The 13,958-nt window shown below is 34.7% G+C and overlaps 1 protein-coding gene across 1 annotated transcript; it reads left to right on the plus strand.

The window, feature by feature from the left end:
- The first annotated feature begins 673 nt into the window (after positions 1-673).
- Positions 674-3,313, plus strand: LOC129894330 (actin-7-like). The gene is made up of 5 exons (XM_055969971.1): positions 674-819; positions 1,449-1,518; positions 1,636-2,029; positions 2,118-2,731; positions 2,825-3,313. Exons 2-5 carry the CDS (start codon positions 1,459-1,461, stop codon positions 2,888-2,890), a joined length of 1,134 nt encoding a protein of 377 aa, XP_055825946.1. The 5' UTR covers positions 674-819; positions 1,449-1,458; the 3' UTR covers positions 2,891-3,313.
- Positions 3,314-13,958: the final 10,645 nt, after the last annotated feature.

Genomic DNA, 13,958 nt, shown 5'->3' on the forward strand with positions numbered 1-13,958 from the left:
TTCTATTTTCATAGGACTTCATAGTATAACTTACATCTTTGCATAGAACTTGTGTGGGATACATTTAACCTACATCTAAGACCATGCGAGCTATAACATGGAATCTGATGTAACTCTCTCATCAAGAAGAGAGAGGCTACTTGCCAGGGTAGACTCTGTGAGAACAACTTTAACTTTGTGATCTATATGTGGATCCACTTGCTAGGCCATGAGGCAACCTACGGTGGCAACGTAGTTTGAGACTTTAGGTTGCTACTAGGATTTTCTTGGGTAATTAACTAGGGGAGTATTATAAAACAATAGGAAGTGGATGCTCCATTTAAAATGGGATCCACTTAATGGCCAAGTTGTTTATGTAGCTCCCCTTTTTCTCCTTGTAAATTTAGTTATAAATAGCCCTGTATTCTTAGCAATGAGATGCACAAAAAACAATGATCTCGCTTTCTTTTTCTGCCTTCTTTTTTTATTAATTTGCTAATTTAGTTTGTTTTATATTACAAATATTAATTTCAACCAGATTTTCCTTTTTTGTTCCATCCAATGGTGGAGGGCGAATCTGTCAATTTAATTAATTTCAAATGGGTTGCCTGCCTGCCTTATTGTGCTCACCACCTCTTTTAATTCAAATTGAAAATGTAGAGAATAAAAAAGAAAATTATAAATTCAAAAGCCGTCTCATCCAATTTTGGTGACTATATATACTTGTATATTGTCTGAACTCATTCAACCTCCTTCCAGACTGTAGAGAGAGAAAGCAAGTCGGCCACAAGTCATCATTCGTTGGCTTTGCTTTTCAGATCCATCTTCATTTCCTTTTCGGTAATCTAAACCTCTCTGCTTCAGCAGATCTTGCTTTATTTGCTTGCTTGCTTGCTTTCACTTTCTGCTTTGAGATCTACTGTAATTGCTGATGTTGAATCGCTGCTTTTGTTTTCCTGATTTCTTTACTGCTCTAATTATTTAGTACAACTTAGATTTAGGGGGTTATATTCCGTTTGATTTTTCCAGATCTGTTGTTTTAATGGTCAATATGTCATGAAGTTGATCTGCTCTCAATCTTCCTAGATCTACTTTTTGTTTTACTGCTTCTTGTTGTATAGTCAGGCTTTAGGATCTCTGCATACTCAGTTTGGTTACCAGAAAATTTAGCTGAACTTTGAGGGATCTTTTTCTGCTGCTATGAGAAAAAACAAAGCTTCTTTTCATGATGATAAGTATTCACTTAACCGAGCTCCAAAGTTTCTGGGATTAGAGCATTTCATTTTACTAACTTAACAAATAAACGGTATATAACTAAAGACATTTACATTGAGTTCCCAATCAATCTCTTGATGCAATTTATGTGTTGATACCTTCATGTATATATTTTGCTAACAGAACTGTAATTTTTTTGAAAAAAATATGTAAGTCATACTAAGTGTGCTCATTTAACTTTCTTTTACTTTCAGTTGATTAAAAATGGCTGACGGTGAGGATATTCAGCCCCTTGTTTGTGACAATGGAACTGGAATGGTTAAGGTAGTCCTTGTTCATAGACTATTGTTTTTACAGGAAGCACTTATGATAGATAACATTTGAATGTAAGCACACTGGATATTCTTTTTTTATGACTGATTTGTGTTTGAAATGATGTAGGCTGGATTTGCTGGTGATGATGCTCCTCGAGCAGTGTTTCCCAGTATTGTGGGTCGTCCCCGGCACACTGGTGTTATGGTTGGAATGGGACAGAAGGATGCCTATGTGGGTGACGAAGCACAATCTAAGAGAGGTATCTTGACCTTGAAATACCCAATCGAGCATGGTATAGTCAGCAATTGGGACGATATGGAGAAGATATGGCATCATACTTTTTACAATGAGCTTCGAGTTGCGCCTGAAGAACACCCTGTTCTCCTGACTGAGGCACCCCTTAATCCCAAGGCCAACAGAGAGAAGATGACCCAGATTATGTTTGAGACATTTAACGTTCCAGCTATGTATGTTGCTATCCAGGCCGTGCTTTCGTTGTATGCTAGCGGTCGTACCACTGGTTCGTAATAGTCCTTCCATGATCCAACTTTGTCTGCCCAATGAAATAACTGTGTTCTAATTTTGACTTAATAAATTACTTATGACAGGTATTGTGTTGGACTCTGGTGATGGTGTGAGTCACACTGTCCCTATCTATGAGGGTTATGCTTTACCACATGCCATTCTTCGTTTGGACCTTGCTGGTCGTGACCTTACTGATAGCTTGATGAAGATCCTCACTGAGAGGGGTTATATGTTCACCACCACTGCTGAACGGGAAATTGTCCGTGATATGAAGGAAAAGCTTGCTTATGTGGCTCTTGACTATGAGCAGGAACTTGAAACCGCTAGGAGCAGTTCCTCCATTGAAAAGAACTATGAGTTGCCAGATGGACAGGTTATTACCATTGGTGCTGAGAGGTTCCGTTGCCCTGAAGTTCTCTTCCAACCATCGATGATCGGAATGGAAGCTGCGGGTATCCATGAGACTACCTACAATTCCATCATGAAATGTGATGTAGATATTAGGAAGGACCTCTATGGTAACATTGTTCTCAGTGGTGGCTCCACCATGTTTCCTGGTATTGCTGATCGGATGAGCAAGGAAATCACTGCTTTGGCTCCAAGCAGCATGAAAATTAAGGTTGTTGCACCACCTGAGAGAAAGTACAGTGTCTGGATTGGAGGATCCATTCTTGCATCCCTCAGCACATTCCAGCAGGTGAGCTTTGTGCTGTTTTGGGTTATTTTTTTTTCCAGTACAAATTACATTTGCTAGTTAGACTGAATATGTGTTATCTTTGTGCTTGATCAGATGTGGATCTCAAAGGGCGAGTATGATGAGTCTGGTCCTTCCATTGTCCACAGAAAGTGCTTCTAAGGTGCTGCTATATTTACTTAAAAGTGCGAGTTTCATGTTTGTTTTCCCGGTTTTGTTATTATGTTGCCAGTGAATTTGGTTTTGCTGGGATGGAGATGTTTGGTGGGTGGGGGCTATGAATGCAGGGTAACAAACAACGAATGGCCAGTATTATCTCATGTTTCCATTCAATGTGGTTAATATTCTCTATATACTTGTGAGGTGCCTCATGCATTGCCCTCTTCTGTCTGGGTACACCATCCCTTGGTCGAAGTGTCTCTTTTTTAGGTTGTTTGTAGTGGAGGAGAGTGATTGTGATGTTTTCTCCTTGTCTTTTCTCTCTTTTTCTCCTTTTATCTGATTTTGCTCTTTTGTGGTTCTTTTTTTTCTTGGACCCAATAATGTCAATATTTATTGAATGAGAAAATTCCTATATCATATTCAGTTTGAGGAAATCATTACTATTTGTGTGGATACAGAAGTTCAACTCTTTATAGGCGGTCTTTTGTATGTGGTTTCAGAATTTCCTCAGTGCGTTTTCTCTTAAATCTGTTTGGCATTTTGCAGCAAAAGTTTTGAGGCTATAAAAGCTTCATTGCAGATTACCCTTGGATGAGGGATCTCCACATTGCCTGTTATATACATTTGTTTCTTTTCATCCAATACGCCGTATACATTTATTGGATTTGACCTTTATTTTTAGGACAAACCAACTGTTGGGATTGGAGGGATTTTTGAATTGTTCTCTTATGGGTTTATTTATGGTATTATTTTGATTAGGGTCGAGTGTTCAGTACTTTGGCTTCGTATTCTTGATTGGATATACTTAATACCAAACTGAAGTTCGTTCGGTTCTGTTCTTCAGTATGTGCATGTATGTTATGTTTGGCTATTTTCTAAATGGTCGAACACATAGATAAGCCCTTGAACTTGATTGGTTTTTCCTCTCAGGCACTTCAATTATGCTGCCTTTCTATTGAACCATACATAGTTTGTACATTTTAAATATTCATTACTGACATTGCATAAAGCGTTTTATCACGTTTGAAGAGCGCGTGAAAAGGATTTAAAGGGGCTGATGTGGAATCCATCTTGGAATGTAATGGTCTTCTTTTTCACGTGCTCTTCAAACGTGATAACACATTTAATGAATTCCACATTAGCCCCTTGCATCCCAAAATGGATTCCACATCAGCCCCTTTAAATTCTTTTCACGCGCTTTTTAAACGTGATACAACGTTTTATGCAATGTCAACAATGGATGTTTAAAAGGTACAAATTATGTATGGTTCAGGCCTTCAATAGGAAGGCAGCATAGTTGAGGTGCTTTAGAGGGAAAACCAACAAAGTTCAAGGGTCTATCTACTTGTTCAGCCTTAATAAATTAAAAATAGCTATTTTCTATCTATTTTAAAATATGAGCTAAATACTAACTGTTCAGTTATTCTTTCTCCTTTTTAATCCAGTAGAGCAAGCATCCTACTGAACTTGGACATCAATTCTTTGATCCTGATAAGGGGATACTTTGTAGTAGAAGTTTCCTAGTGTAATCTCCACTTGTTATCTTAGCAATACTGATTTACATACTAAAACAGAACAATATGAGGGGCAAAACAGAACGATATGAGGGTGTGAAGTATGGAGGAAGAAAATGTTTTTCAATTGTGGTTGGTTAAAAAATATTCATGTTCATCCGTAAAAAGGTAAAATTGCATTTTAAAGTGTGGTTTAAGGACATGCAACCTAATAATATAAAAAGTAAAGAAATAGACTGCATTCTAAAGTTTGGTTAAAGGCAAGCTGCCTAATAATATATAAAATCTAAAGAAATATACTGCAATAACTGAATGGTAAACTATAAATGGATCAGTAACAAATGAACAAAGATCATTGCCTTGTCAGAGGAGCAAACCCTAGAAAATGTAAGCTAAAAAGTCTTGAATACAAAGATTTTGTTATAATTGTGGAATAGTGAGTAAGTTATCACTACAAAGAATGACAAAAAGATTATTTATGTCTAGACCCTAGAGTTCTGTTCTCATAATTCTTGCTCCTTTCGGATTTCTTGATTGTATATTTATCTCCATTTGTAATGGTCGATGTAGATGTCTTGCATAACGAGTGTTTTGTCTATGGCCGGATAGTTCCTTCTACTCGGTATCATGTTTCTGGAGTTAGACGAGTTCAACATTGGCTTTAGATGTTCTTGTATCGAACCAAAAACGTCAACCAAGGTATGGTCTGTCATGTGTTGATCCCTAATTTGGTTACCAGTTGATTACGGGCTTCACCCTATATAGAGAGCCCCTTCACTTTTTGTTCACTCATCGACTTGTAGTAGAGAATGAAAAAGCTTTTGAATTCTTAGCGAAAAGCTGCCTAGACACTTTGATGGGATGCATATCTCGTCTCATATAATGCTTCAAACACGTGACTTCCCGTTTGGTTTACTATTGGGTCGATTGTCAAAGTGATGATGCTCTTTTATCTTCCCAACACTATACGAGATGTTTGATTTTTCGGAGTGGAATTCCTTCGAAACACGTTTGTTCATAAAATTTTGGAATTCAACTTTATGATGAATTCTAGAATTTGATAAACAACAAAAAAAATGTTCACTTTTTTCATGTCAATTACTCATAAAAAAAAATAAAAAAAACCCAAATGTATTCATGGTCAAACACAATAAATTTTCAAATTTCATTTCACTTTGATAATAAAATTATTTTTTTCAAAAAGAAATTTCACAATGACACAATGGTCTAACTCCCACATATAAACCATCTCTCAACCTGTATTCTCCTTTTGCCTCTTTCAATCTTGAACTCAAATCTTCTATTATGCAATTTTGTCTTCCGACCTCTCGCCCGAACTTCATCGGTAAAAACCACTCTTTGATTTCTAAACTTATTTTGACTTTAAACATTATGTCTTCTTCATCCTCTCTTCCAAGCGCCACTAGCTAGTCGGGAAAAATCTCTGGAACTATTTGGCCCTTCTAGTGATAAACCTTCTGCTGACAAGTCTGATCAGGTCCAGAAAAGGAACAAGAAGAGTGACGCCACACAGCCTATTGTCGACATGATTAGGGGTGACAATTTCAGACTATATAGGTGAAAGAAGTCTATTTAATCCATATTTATTTAAATGAATTACTCATATTTTTTTAACGGGAAACTTATATAAATTTCACTAGTTTAGAAGCTAATTATTTAGATACACTTTAGCTTGTAATATTACGTGTCTTACCATATGTTTATGTGCATCCAAATACATTTAGATAACTGGAGAATTATCCACAAGACCGCTTCATTCTAGATACTAGGGCTGTGCAGGACAAATCGATAAACCGCATCAAATCGACAAATCGAACCAAATCGAAAAAAAATTTGACTAGTGGTTTGGTTTGACTTGGTTTGGTGTTTGGAAAAAAATTTCGACCATTATAGGGTTAGTTTGGTTTTAACTAAAAAAAGTCAAACCGAACCCAAACCAACCCAATTATAGATATATTACTTTTAAATTATGTTATACATAAAAATATTTATTAAAATGTAATTTATATGTATGTTTTTTAAAATTTTTTATAATTTTTGTTTTATTTCTTACATTTAAATTTGGACTTGAGAAGCCCATTTAAATAATATACAAAAAAGTCAATCTTATAAAGTTATTATAAAGTTAAAACTTCAAACAATATTCTGCCTCCATCTTATATGTTGATATTTTGTACTAGAACTCTTTTTAAGAAGCAATGCTCTGTGCTTTTTACTAGATATTATGAAAAATCCGAGAAACTCGAAAAAACTCGAAAAACTCGAGAAAAATTGATATCGAAAAACTCGACTTTAATTGGTTTGATTTGGTTTATAGATTTAATAACCCAACACAAATAATTTGATTTGGTTTGTAAAAAATTCGAACCAATTCGGTCCATGTACCCCCTACCAGATACATTCAGTTACGTTCTAGATACATTGTATCTAAGTGGATTCACATGTATTTGTGATACATAACAAATCTCGCTTGACTCTCTCGCCTCTCTCTCATATCGCTCGCTACTCTCGCATGTATCTGGTATCTTAGATACATGCGAATACGCTAGATACATACGTGTATATAGTGTGGATACATACGAATTTTGCTCGTCTCTCTCTATTTTAGTGTATTTGATAGAAAAAATACATGTATCTGAAAGAAAATTCTTAATTAGTAGCAAAATATGTAATATTTTAAAAATATAGGTAATAACAGTGAATATGATAGTGAAATATGTGTAATTATGTAGGTTTTCCTTTTTTAAATGAATAAATATGAATTAGCCTATTTTAAAAGCTCATATAAATATAGACAAAGTGGATAAAATTTGGGTATCCATATAAATCATAGATCGCCCATTTATAATAAAAATTCCCAATTCCATTAAAAATATATTATGTTTTTTTAAAAAAACATAATTGAGTCTGGGTGTGGAGGTGGGGAGGGGGGAATTTATTTATTTATTTTTGAAATTTGGGGGCGGGGTGTGGGTAGGGTGGGTGGGGGATTTACTTATTTATTTATTTTAAAAATTGGGGCTGGAGTGCGGGTACGGGGGCCAAAAATTTATTTCTTTTTGATTTTTTTGGTTTAAAATTTTTGGAGTGGGGTGGGGGGTGGGAGGGCGGTAGGGTGGAGGTTACGGGTGTGCATTAGTCAGTTCGATTTGATTTTATGTATTATTGATTCAGTTTATTGATTTTGAAATATGCTATATCAATGACCAACTAATAAGATATTTTTACTAGTTTTTGATTTATCGAATTTTGGTTCTTAACGGTTTGATTTTCTGTTTAATCAATAGAAAAATACTAATAAAAAAAATAGATGACTTCTCCAACAATTAAGTGCAACCAGACAATAATGTAATTTTATAAAATGCTCATAAAATAAAAATAATAATAACTAACATGAAAAGAACTATACAAGTGCAATACAAATAAAAGAACTCTGACAATAATGTGAATTGAAAGCTAAAGGACAAATATAGTAACTAATAAAGTATTGATATTAATATTTAATATTTATGTAAGGGTAAAGCAGTAAATTACTACATTCTTAATGGATTTATCGGTTTACCCAATAACCACAATATTAAAAAATCAAAATCGAACCGATAACTCGGTAATTTTTTTTATAAATCATTAAATATCCGTTAACCCAATAACAATAAACCAATAACATTTTTGTCGGTTTGATTTATTGATCGGTTCGATTTTTGCACACCCCTGTGATTTTTTTTTTGAATTTTTTAAAATAAAATTTTGGGGGTAGGTTGGGGGTAGGGGGTCCCGATGGAGGGTGGGTAAATTTTTTTAAAAAAAATTGGGGGAGGTGGAGGTGGGGGTCGGCGAAAATTTTGGCGGGTGGGGGTAGATTCTTTTAAATTTTTTGTATGAAAAAATTATTTTTTTAAAAAATAATAATTTAGGAATGGGGTGGGGGTGGTACGGGTTGGATTATTAACAATTTAGCTTTGATGTAATATTTTTTTGGCTTTAGTAGATTATAGTGGGTTAACACAATTTTACCCAAATCATATTTCACCAAATTTCTATTTTTTCATATTTTTATATGGGTGAATTGTAATTCAATCCATCCAAATCCGATCCAATCTAACCATTTTCCATCCCTAGGACATGATCCTACCCGACCAATGGTCTTTTCACAAAGACCTGAGCTTGGAATCTGTTATCAAAACAATCCAACGACAAATAACAACCCAATTTTCTCGATTAACACCTGCAGGCATGAATACAACTCCCAAGCTTAGAGCGTCAGTATGAAATAATGTATCGAATATGCAAGGCAATAGATAACATCAACATCATAACTGCATTGAAACAATAAGCGACACACTACCAATAACTAGCAGCCAGCCTACTAGCTTCTGACTCATTTTACGTTACCATACTATCAACAATATACAAGCCCTAGGGGTTCCATACTCAACTTACCCCAACGACTCAAGCCATTGTATACAAACGTATAAACTGCAGTATAATGCAATGTGATGTAGCCAAACACTTTGATCCATAATTTTGAAGACAAAAATAGTAATTATACATGCAGTGTAGGCGAACACTCCGATCCCAGCCTCAAGGGCATGCATGCATGTGGTGTGGATGAATACCCTGATCCCAACATCAAGGGTATGAATGTATGTGAAATAATATGAAGATTGTGTTATAACAATAATCTCAACTAACTCAACAACTCATAATAGAAATATACAAATCGCTATGCGGGCCGACAAGACTATCAATTGGTGCATATACTACATTTTTGTATCACTTTAGTATTTTTTTAGGGATAAGTTACAATTTCAAATATACATGTACGTTAATATTGAGATTTTCTGCTATTTAAAACACAAAACAACAAATATCATGAAACACTTGCAATATATATATATAGAATGTTTAAGTGGAGAGTTTCTTACAACCGACATAAATCATGTGAGCTCATGATGTCTAATTTATAATTCAAGTTAGGAAGGCTTGCCCTATATATTGCAAGGGTATAGAACCTGTCTACCTAATGTGGATTCATTAACTAAGCCTCGAAGGGCTAAAGGATTTGACTGACAAAGCAGCATACTCAAATCCTATGATGGTACATAGTTATGGGGCCTGAATTTTCTGAACCTGCATCTTTTTGAGGCTAAATAATCCTCCCAAAAAATATACATATATTAATATGCTAGGTAAACTATATATATGCCTGAATAAAGTGTGAAAATATGCTCAAATCTGTGAGACAAAGCTCAAATTCTTCTTTCTAAAATCATAGCTAAAATCTCTTTCTAAAATATATCTTTCAAAATAACTTTCATAATAACATAAAAACTAAAATCATGCTTTGAAGTATAAGCTTCATGCATCATAAACAATATCATGTTAAGAACTAATAAGGATGACAATGAAAAACCTTACTAAGTATAAAAAGGGAGTACATTGGTCAAGAATCCATAATCATGAATGAATAGCTTAAGAAACCATACAATTTAGGTCATACATATGGTGAATTTAAAAGTGGGTTAGATAATCCTAACTATGAAATTAAATTCATGAAAATCGAGAAGGTTAGGATATGAGGATGAAAGGAATTCCTTGTAGAAGTCCTACATACCTGGAATTTAGGAACTATTGGTGAAAAGCTTTGGACTTTTAGTCACAAATGTTATCTCATATTTCTTTTATTTTGAGACTTATCTTCCATTTTTAGTTTTATTATGCATGTGTTGTTAGGAAAAGCCCTAGCTCGGCCAACAACCTAAGCCAACAATCCAAGTATAAAATTCATGAAAAGAAAGACATAAGAAAGCATCATGGTTGCACCCTCGGAACATGAGGACTCACCGAGGAGTGTAGTGTTAACAACAATCTGTACTAGCCACAAAAGTGATGAGTAGTGTCGTATCCTACATTATGAGACAATGTAGGTACAAGTATGCATTAGTAAATGAAATATACTAAGTATGTGAGAAATGTGCATAACGTAAATGAGAAATCATAGTTTGCATAAACATGAAATGCATGATCAAGAATCCTTCAATAACTTGAAAGTAAATCATAAATCATGAGATAAGGTCAATGCATTACTAAAGACATAGTAAAAAGATTTAAGGAAAAACATAGTTCATTTTGTGGGTCATTAACCTTAACTGACATTAAGATCATGCGAGCCATAACATGAAATCTAGTGTAACTCATACACAAAGGAGAGGCTACTTATCAAGGTAGGCTCCATATCATTTCATCAATGCTATTGTGGATCCACTAGCTAAGTCAATTATGACAACCTACGGGGCACATAGTTTGGGACTAGAGGTTGCTACTAGAGTTCCCTTACCAAGCCTCCATCTAAATCCCTTTCGGTTCTAAGTCAAATTCCTATGGAATAGATAAAGTCAATCATCAAAACATAACATTAGGAAAGACAATAATCAGTTACCATTGCACATCATAAAATCGTATAAGAGTAGCTCCTTCAAAATTATGATTCATAAAGTAGTTCGTATAGAAACTTACCTTTCTAAGCATGTAAATCATGATTTCTTTTATGTTGTGAGAAAATATTTCACAAATCATTGATACTTACTCAAAAGCATCCTTAAAATATACTTTCTCATTTTCATAAAAAATGCATAAATCCTTCATCAAATTCATGAGCATAGTTCATAAGTGAAATTCAAAGCATAATGCATGGGTCCATGTGAAATAAATTATAAATCATGTATTTTAGTCAAATCATGCATAATAATGTAGAATACCATCAATTGAATCATAATAAAAAGGACCCATGAAAATTTGACATAACCTCTAACTGAATTAGATGAAATAAAAATTGAGAGATAGAGATCTTTCAGGACCCAATAGATGAAAGGAGTCCATTGGTAAATTCTCACATACCTTGATAATCAAAGCTTAAAAGAAATGGAGCCTGAACTTGAAGCCCTATCTTGATGGAGAAGAAGATCCTTATGAGAAATCTTAGTGCTTTAGAGAAATTTGAGATATTTAGAGGGAATGGGGGAAGTTTGATGGGTTTGGGTAGTTATAGACATTCAAAATAGTCTAAAAGGATGCAATTTAGGAGTTAAAATAATGAGAAATGTCAAAAATAACTTCAGATTAAATCTATCGGAGTGACCCTACAAGTAGGACCTACGATCTGTAAGACTTTCCACGACCTGTCAGAAGCATCCGTAGCATCCATGACCAAAATATGAGTCTACTAGAATTGACACTAAATAATACGACCCTTGTCTACGGGTCATCAACCCTTTCTTCTGTACAACTCCAAAATCTCTCAAACTTAATCTCTAATCCTCATTCTACGGGTCATCCTATGACCTGTAGAACTTCTACAATCCGTAAGACCCTTTCGTCAAATGCACCCTCAACTAATGGAATATGCAAGTTCTTAGGGATCTTTCTATGGGCTCTATCTACGAATCACAGGACCTCCTACAGTCTGTAGATGACCCTCATGGGTCAACCCTTGAGATTCCAAATTTTTCCAAGTCTTGGGCTCACCTACGAGTGCCCTCCTTTGGGCCGTAGGACCTTATACGGTCCATAGGTAGGCCTTACCTAATCCTGCACCAACAATATCCTGCAATATTTTCTTCTAGTTTCAACTTTTCAACTTTCGGGGTCTTACAATATCTCCCCCTCGGGAACATTCGTCCTTGAATGAGACTAAGCTAGCATGAATAAAGTAAGGAAATATATCTAACAACTAAACATGAATGCAAAATGCATAAAAACGCATAAATCAAGGAGCAATCAACTCCAAGCTAAAACATGACTTAAAATCGATTTCATGAACATGCATTTCTTGTGATTTCTCAAAACAGCTTCATAATAACATAAAGACTCTAAAACCATGCTTTGAAATATAAGCTTCATGCATCATAAACAATATCATGTCAAGAACTAATAAGGATGGAAATGAAAAACCTTACTAAGTATAAAAAAGTACAATGGTCAAGAATTCATAATCATGAATGAATAATTAAAGAAATCATGCAAATTCGGGTCATAAATATGATGAATTTGAAAGTGGGTTTGATGACCCCAACTATGCAATTTTATTCATGAAAATTGAAAAGTTTTGGACAAGAGGATTAAAGAAATTCCTCGTTGAAGTCCTACATACCTGAATTTAGCAATTTTTGGGGAAAAGCTTTGGGCTTGGATGATATAGCTTGAACTTGAAAATCCCTTTTATGGAGTTCTTGGAAATGAAGTTTCAGAAAAAATCTTGATTGAAAACCCTAGGATTCTTGAAGATAATCTTGAACTTAGAGTTTTTAAATCTTGCAAAATAGGAGAAATCCCTTTCTTTGAAGTACTTGGTCTTTGGGAGGAGGAGAATTTGGGATTTTGGGGGTTTCTATACGTATAAGGATGTTATTAGGTTATAAGATGGACTTAGGAAAGTTAATTGAGGATAAAAGGGCAAGAATACCCCTATAGGAACATAAAAGACTAGAAAAATCAAAGAAAACTATCTTTTAAAGAATCATGTCGGCTAAATTGGTGATTTGGAGGCACTATTGTCAAAATATTCGGCGAATTGCCAAGTGAGGCTTTGGATCGCCAAATTTAACGGTTTTTGAAGGTTTTTGGGTCATTTTAGCTATGTAGTTTTGTGATACCCAAAACTATTAGGCAATTCATCGAACTGACAGGTGTCATTGCCAAATTTTCTAGTCCAAACATATTCTAGTAAAACAACGTTAACTTTCTACTCTAAATTCTAATTAACAAACGGTTAGTGGAGTTCGAAAGCAAACTCATAGACCTTTAATTTGATAGGTTTGGGCTACCTAAAACTTCATATTCTGAGAGATATAGTTATTTTAAGTTGACCTTCGTATGACCTCATGGAAAAACTTAATCGATGAGAAAGCTTTGAACTCGACTTAGTACAAGAGGTTCTGTATGAACCTAATTCACATCAAATACACTTTTTATACTAATAAATTGATCTTTAGCACCTATGCACAATTAAGAATCAGTTGGTATGGGCCTATATGCATACGAAGAATAGTTTAGGTTTTAGCTTAGAAATTTTTAGGGCGTTATAGCTGTAGCGATATTTAGGAAGATTTTTCCACTTGTTTCTTTTTCTTAAAATTTTTCCATTCTTAACCCACAGGGATCTATGCAAGGGTAATTGTCATGATCCAAGCTACACCTTAGACGTGACATGATGAATAGGATCCCAAAAGATCCTAAACAAGCCTCTTATTATAAACATGACACTAAAGCAGCCAATATAAACAAATAAATTAAAAATCGGAAGATAAGTCTCAACATGACAATATCAATATAAGGAGAATCTGAGTAACGCAACTGATAGAGCTGAAATCATACTAGGTCTCACATAGCCTCTACTATCATAAGTGTGGCATAGGACAAGCTCTAGATCACGAAATTAGTTTGAAACTGAAAGCTAAATGAATTCTGAAAAGGACATGAAAGAACTCGTAATGTGGCCATGCCTTCGAACCATGAGGACTCACCAAAGCAGTACA

This window comes from Solanum dulcamara, chromosome 7 (assembly GCF_947179165.1).
Source record: "Solanum dulcamara chromosome 7, daSolDulc1.2, whole genome shotgun sequence".
NCBI classification, from domain to species: domain Eukaryota; kingdom Viridiplantae; phylum Streptophyta; class Magnoliopsida; order Solanales; family Solanaceae; genus Solanum; species Solanum dulcamara.

What these genes read in the sequence shown, in the direction of transcription:
- LOC129894330 (XM_055969971.1), top strand. Translation starts at nt 1,459, where the DNA reads ATGGCTGACGGTGAGGATATTCAGCCCCTTGTTTGTGACAATGGAACT. An exon ending in ATGGAACTGGAATGGTTAAG is followed by an intron (nt 1,519 to 1,635) that starts GTAGTCCTTGTT and finishes GAAATGATGTAG; the next exon opens with GCTGGATTTGCTGGTGATGA. An exon ending in TGCTAGCGGTCGTACCACTG is followed by an intron (nt 2,030 to 2,117) that starts GTTCGTAATAGT and finishes TACTTATGACAG; the next exon opens with GTATTGTGTTGGACTCTGGT.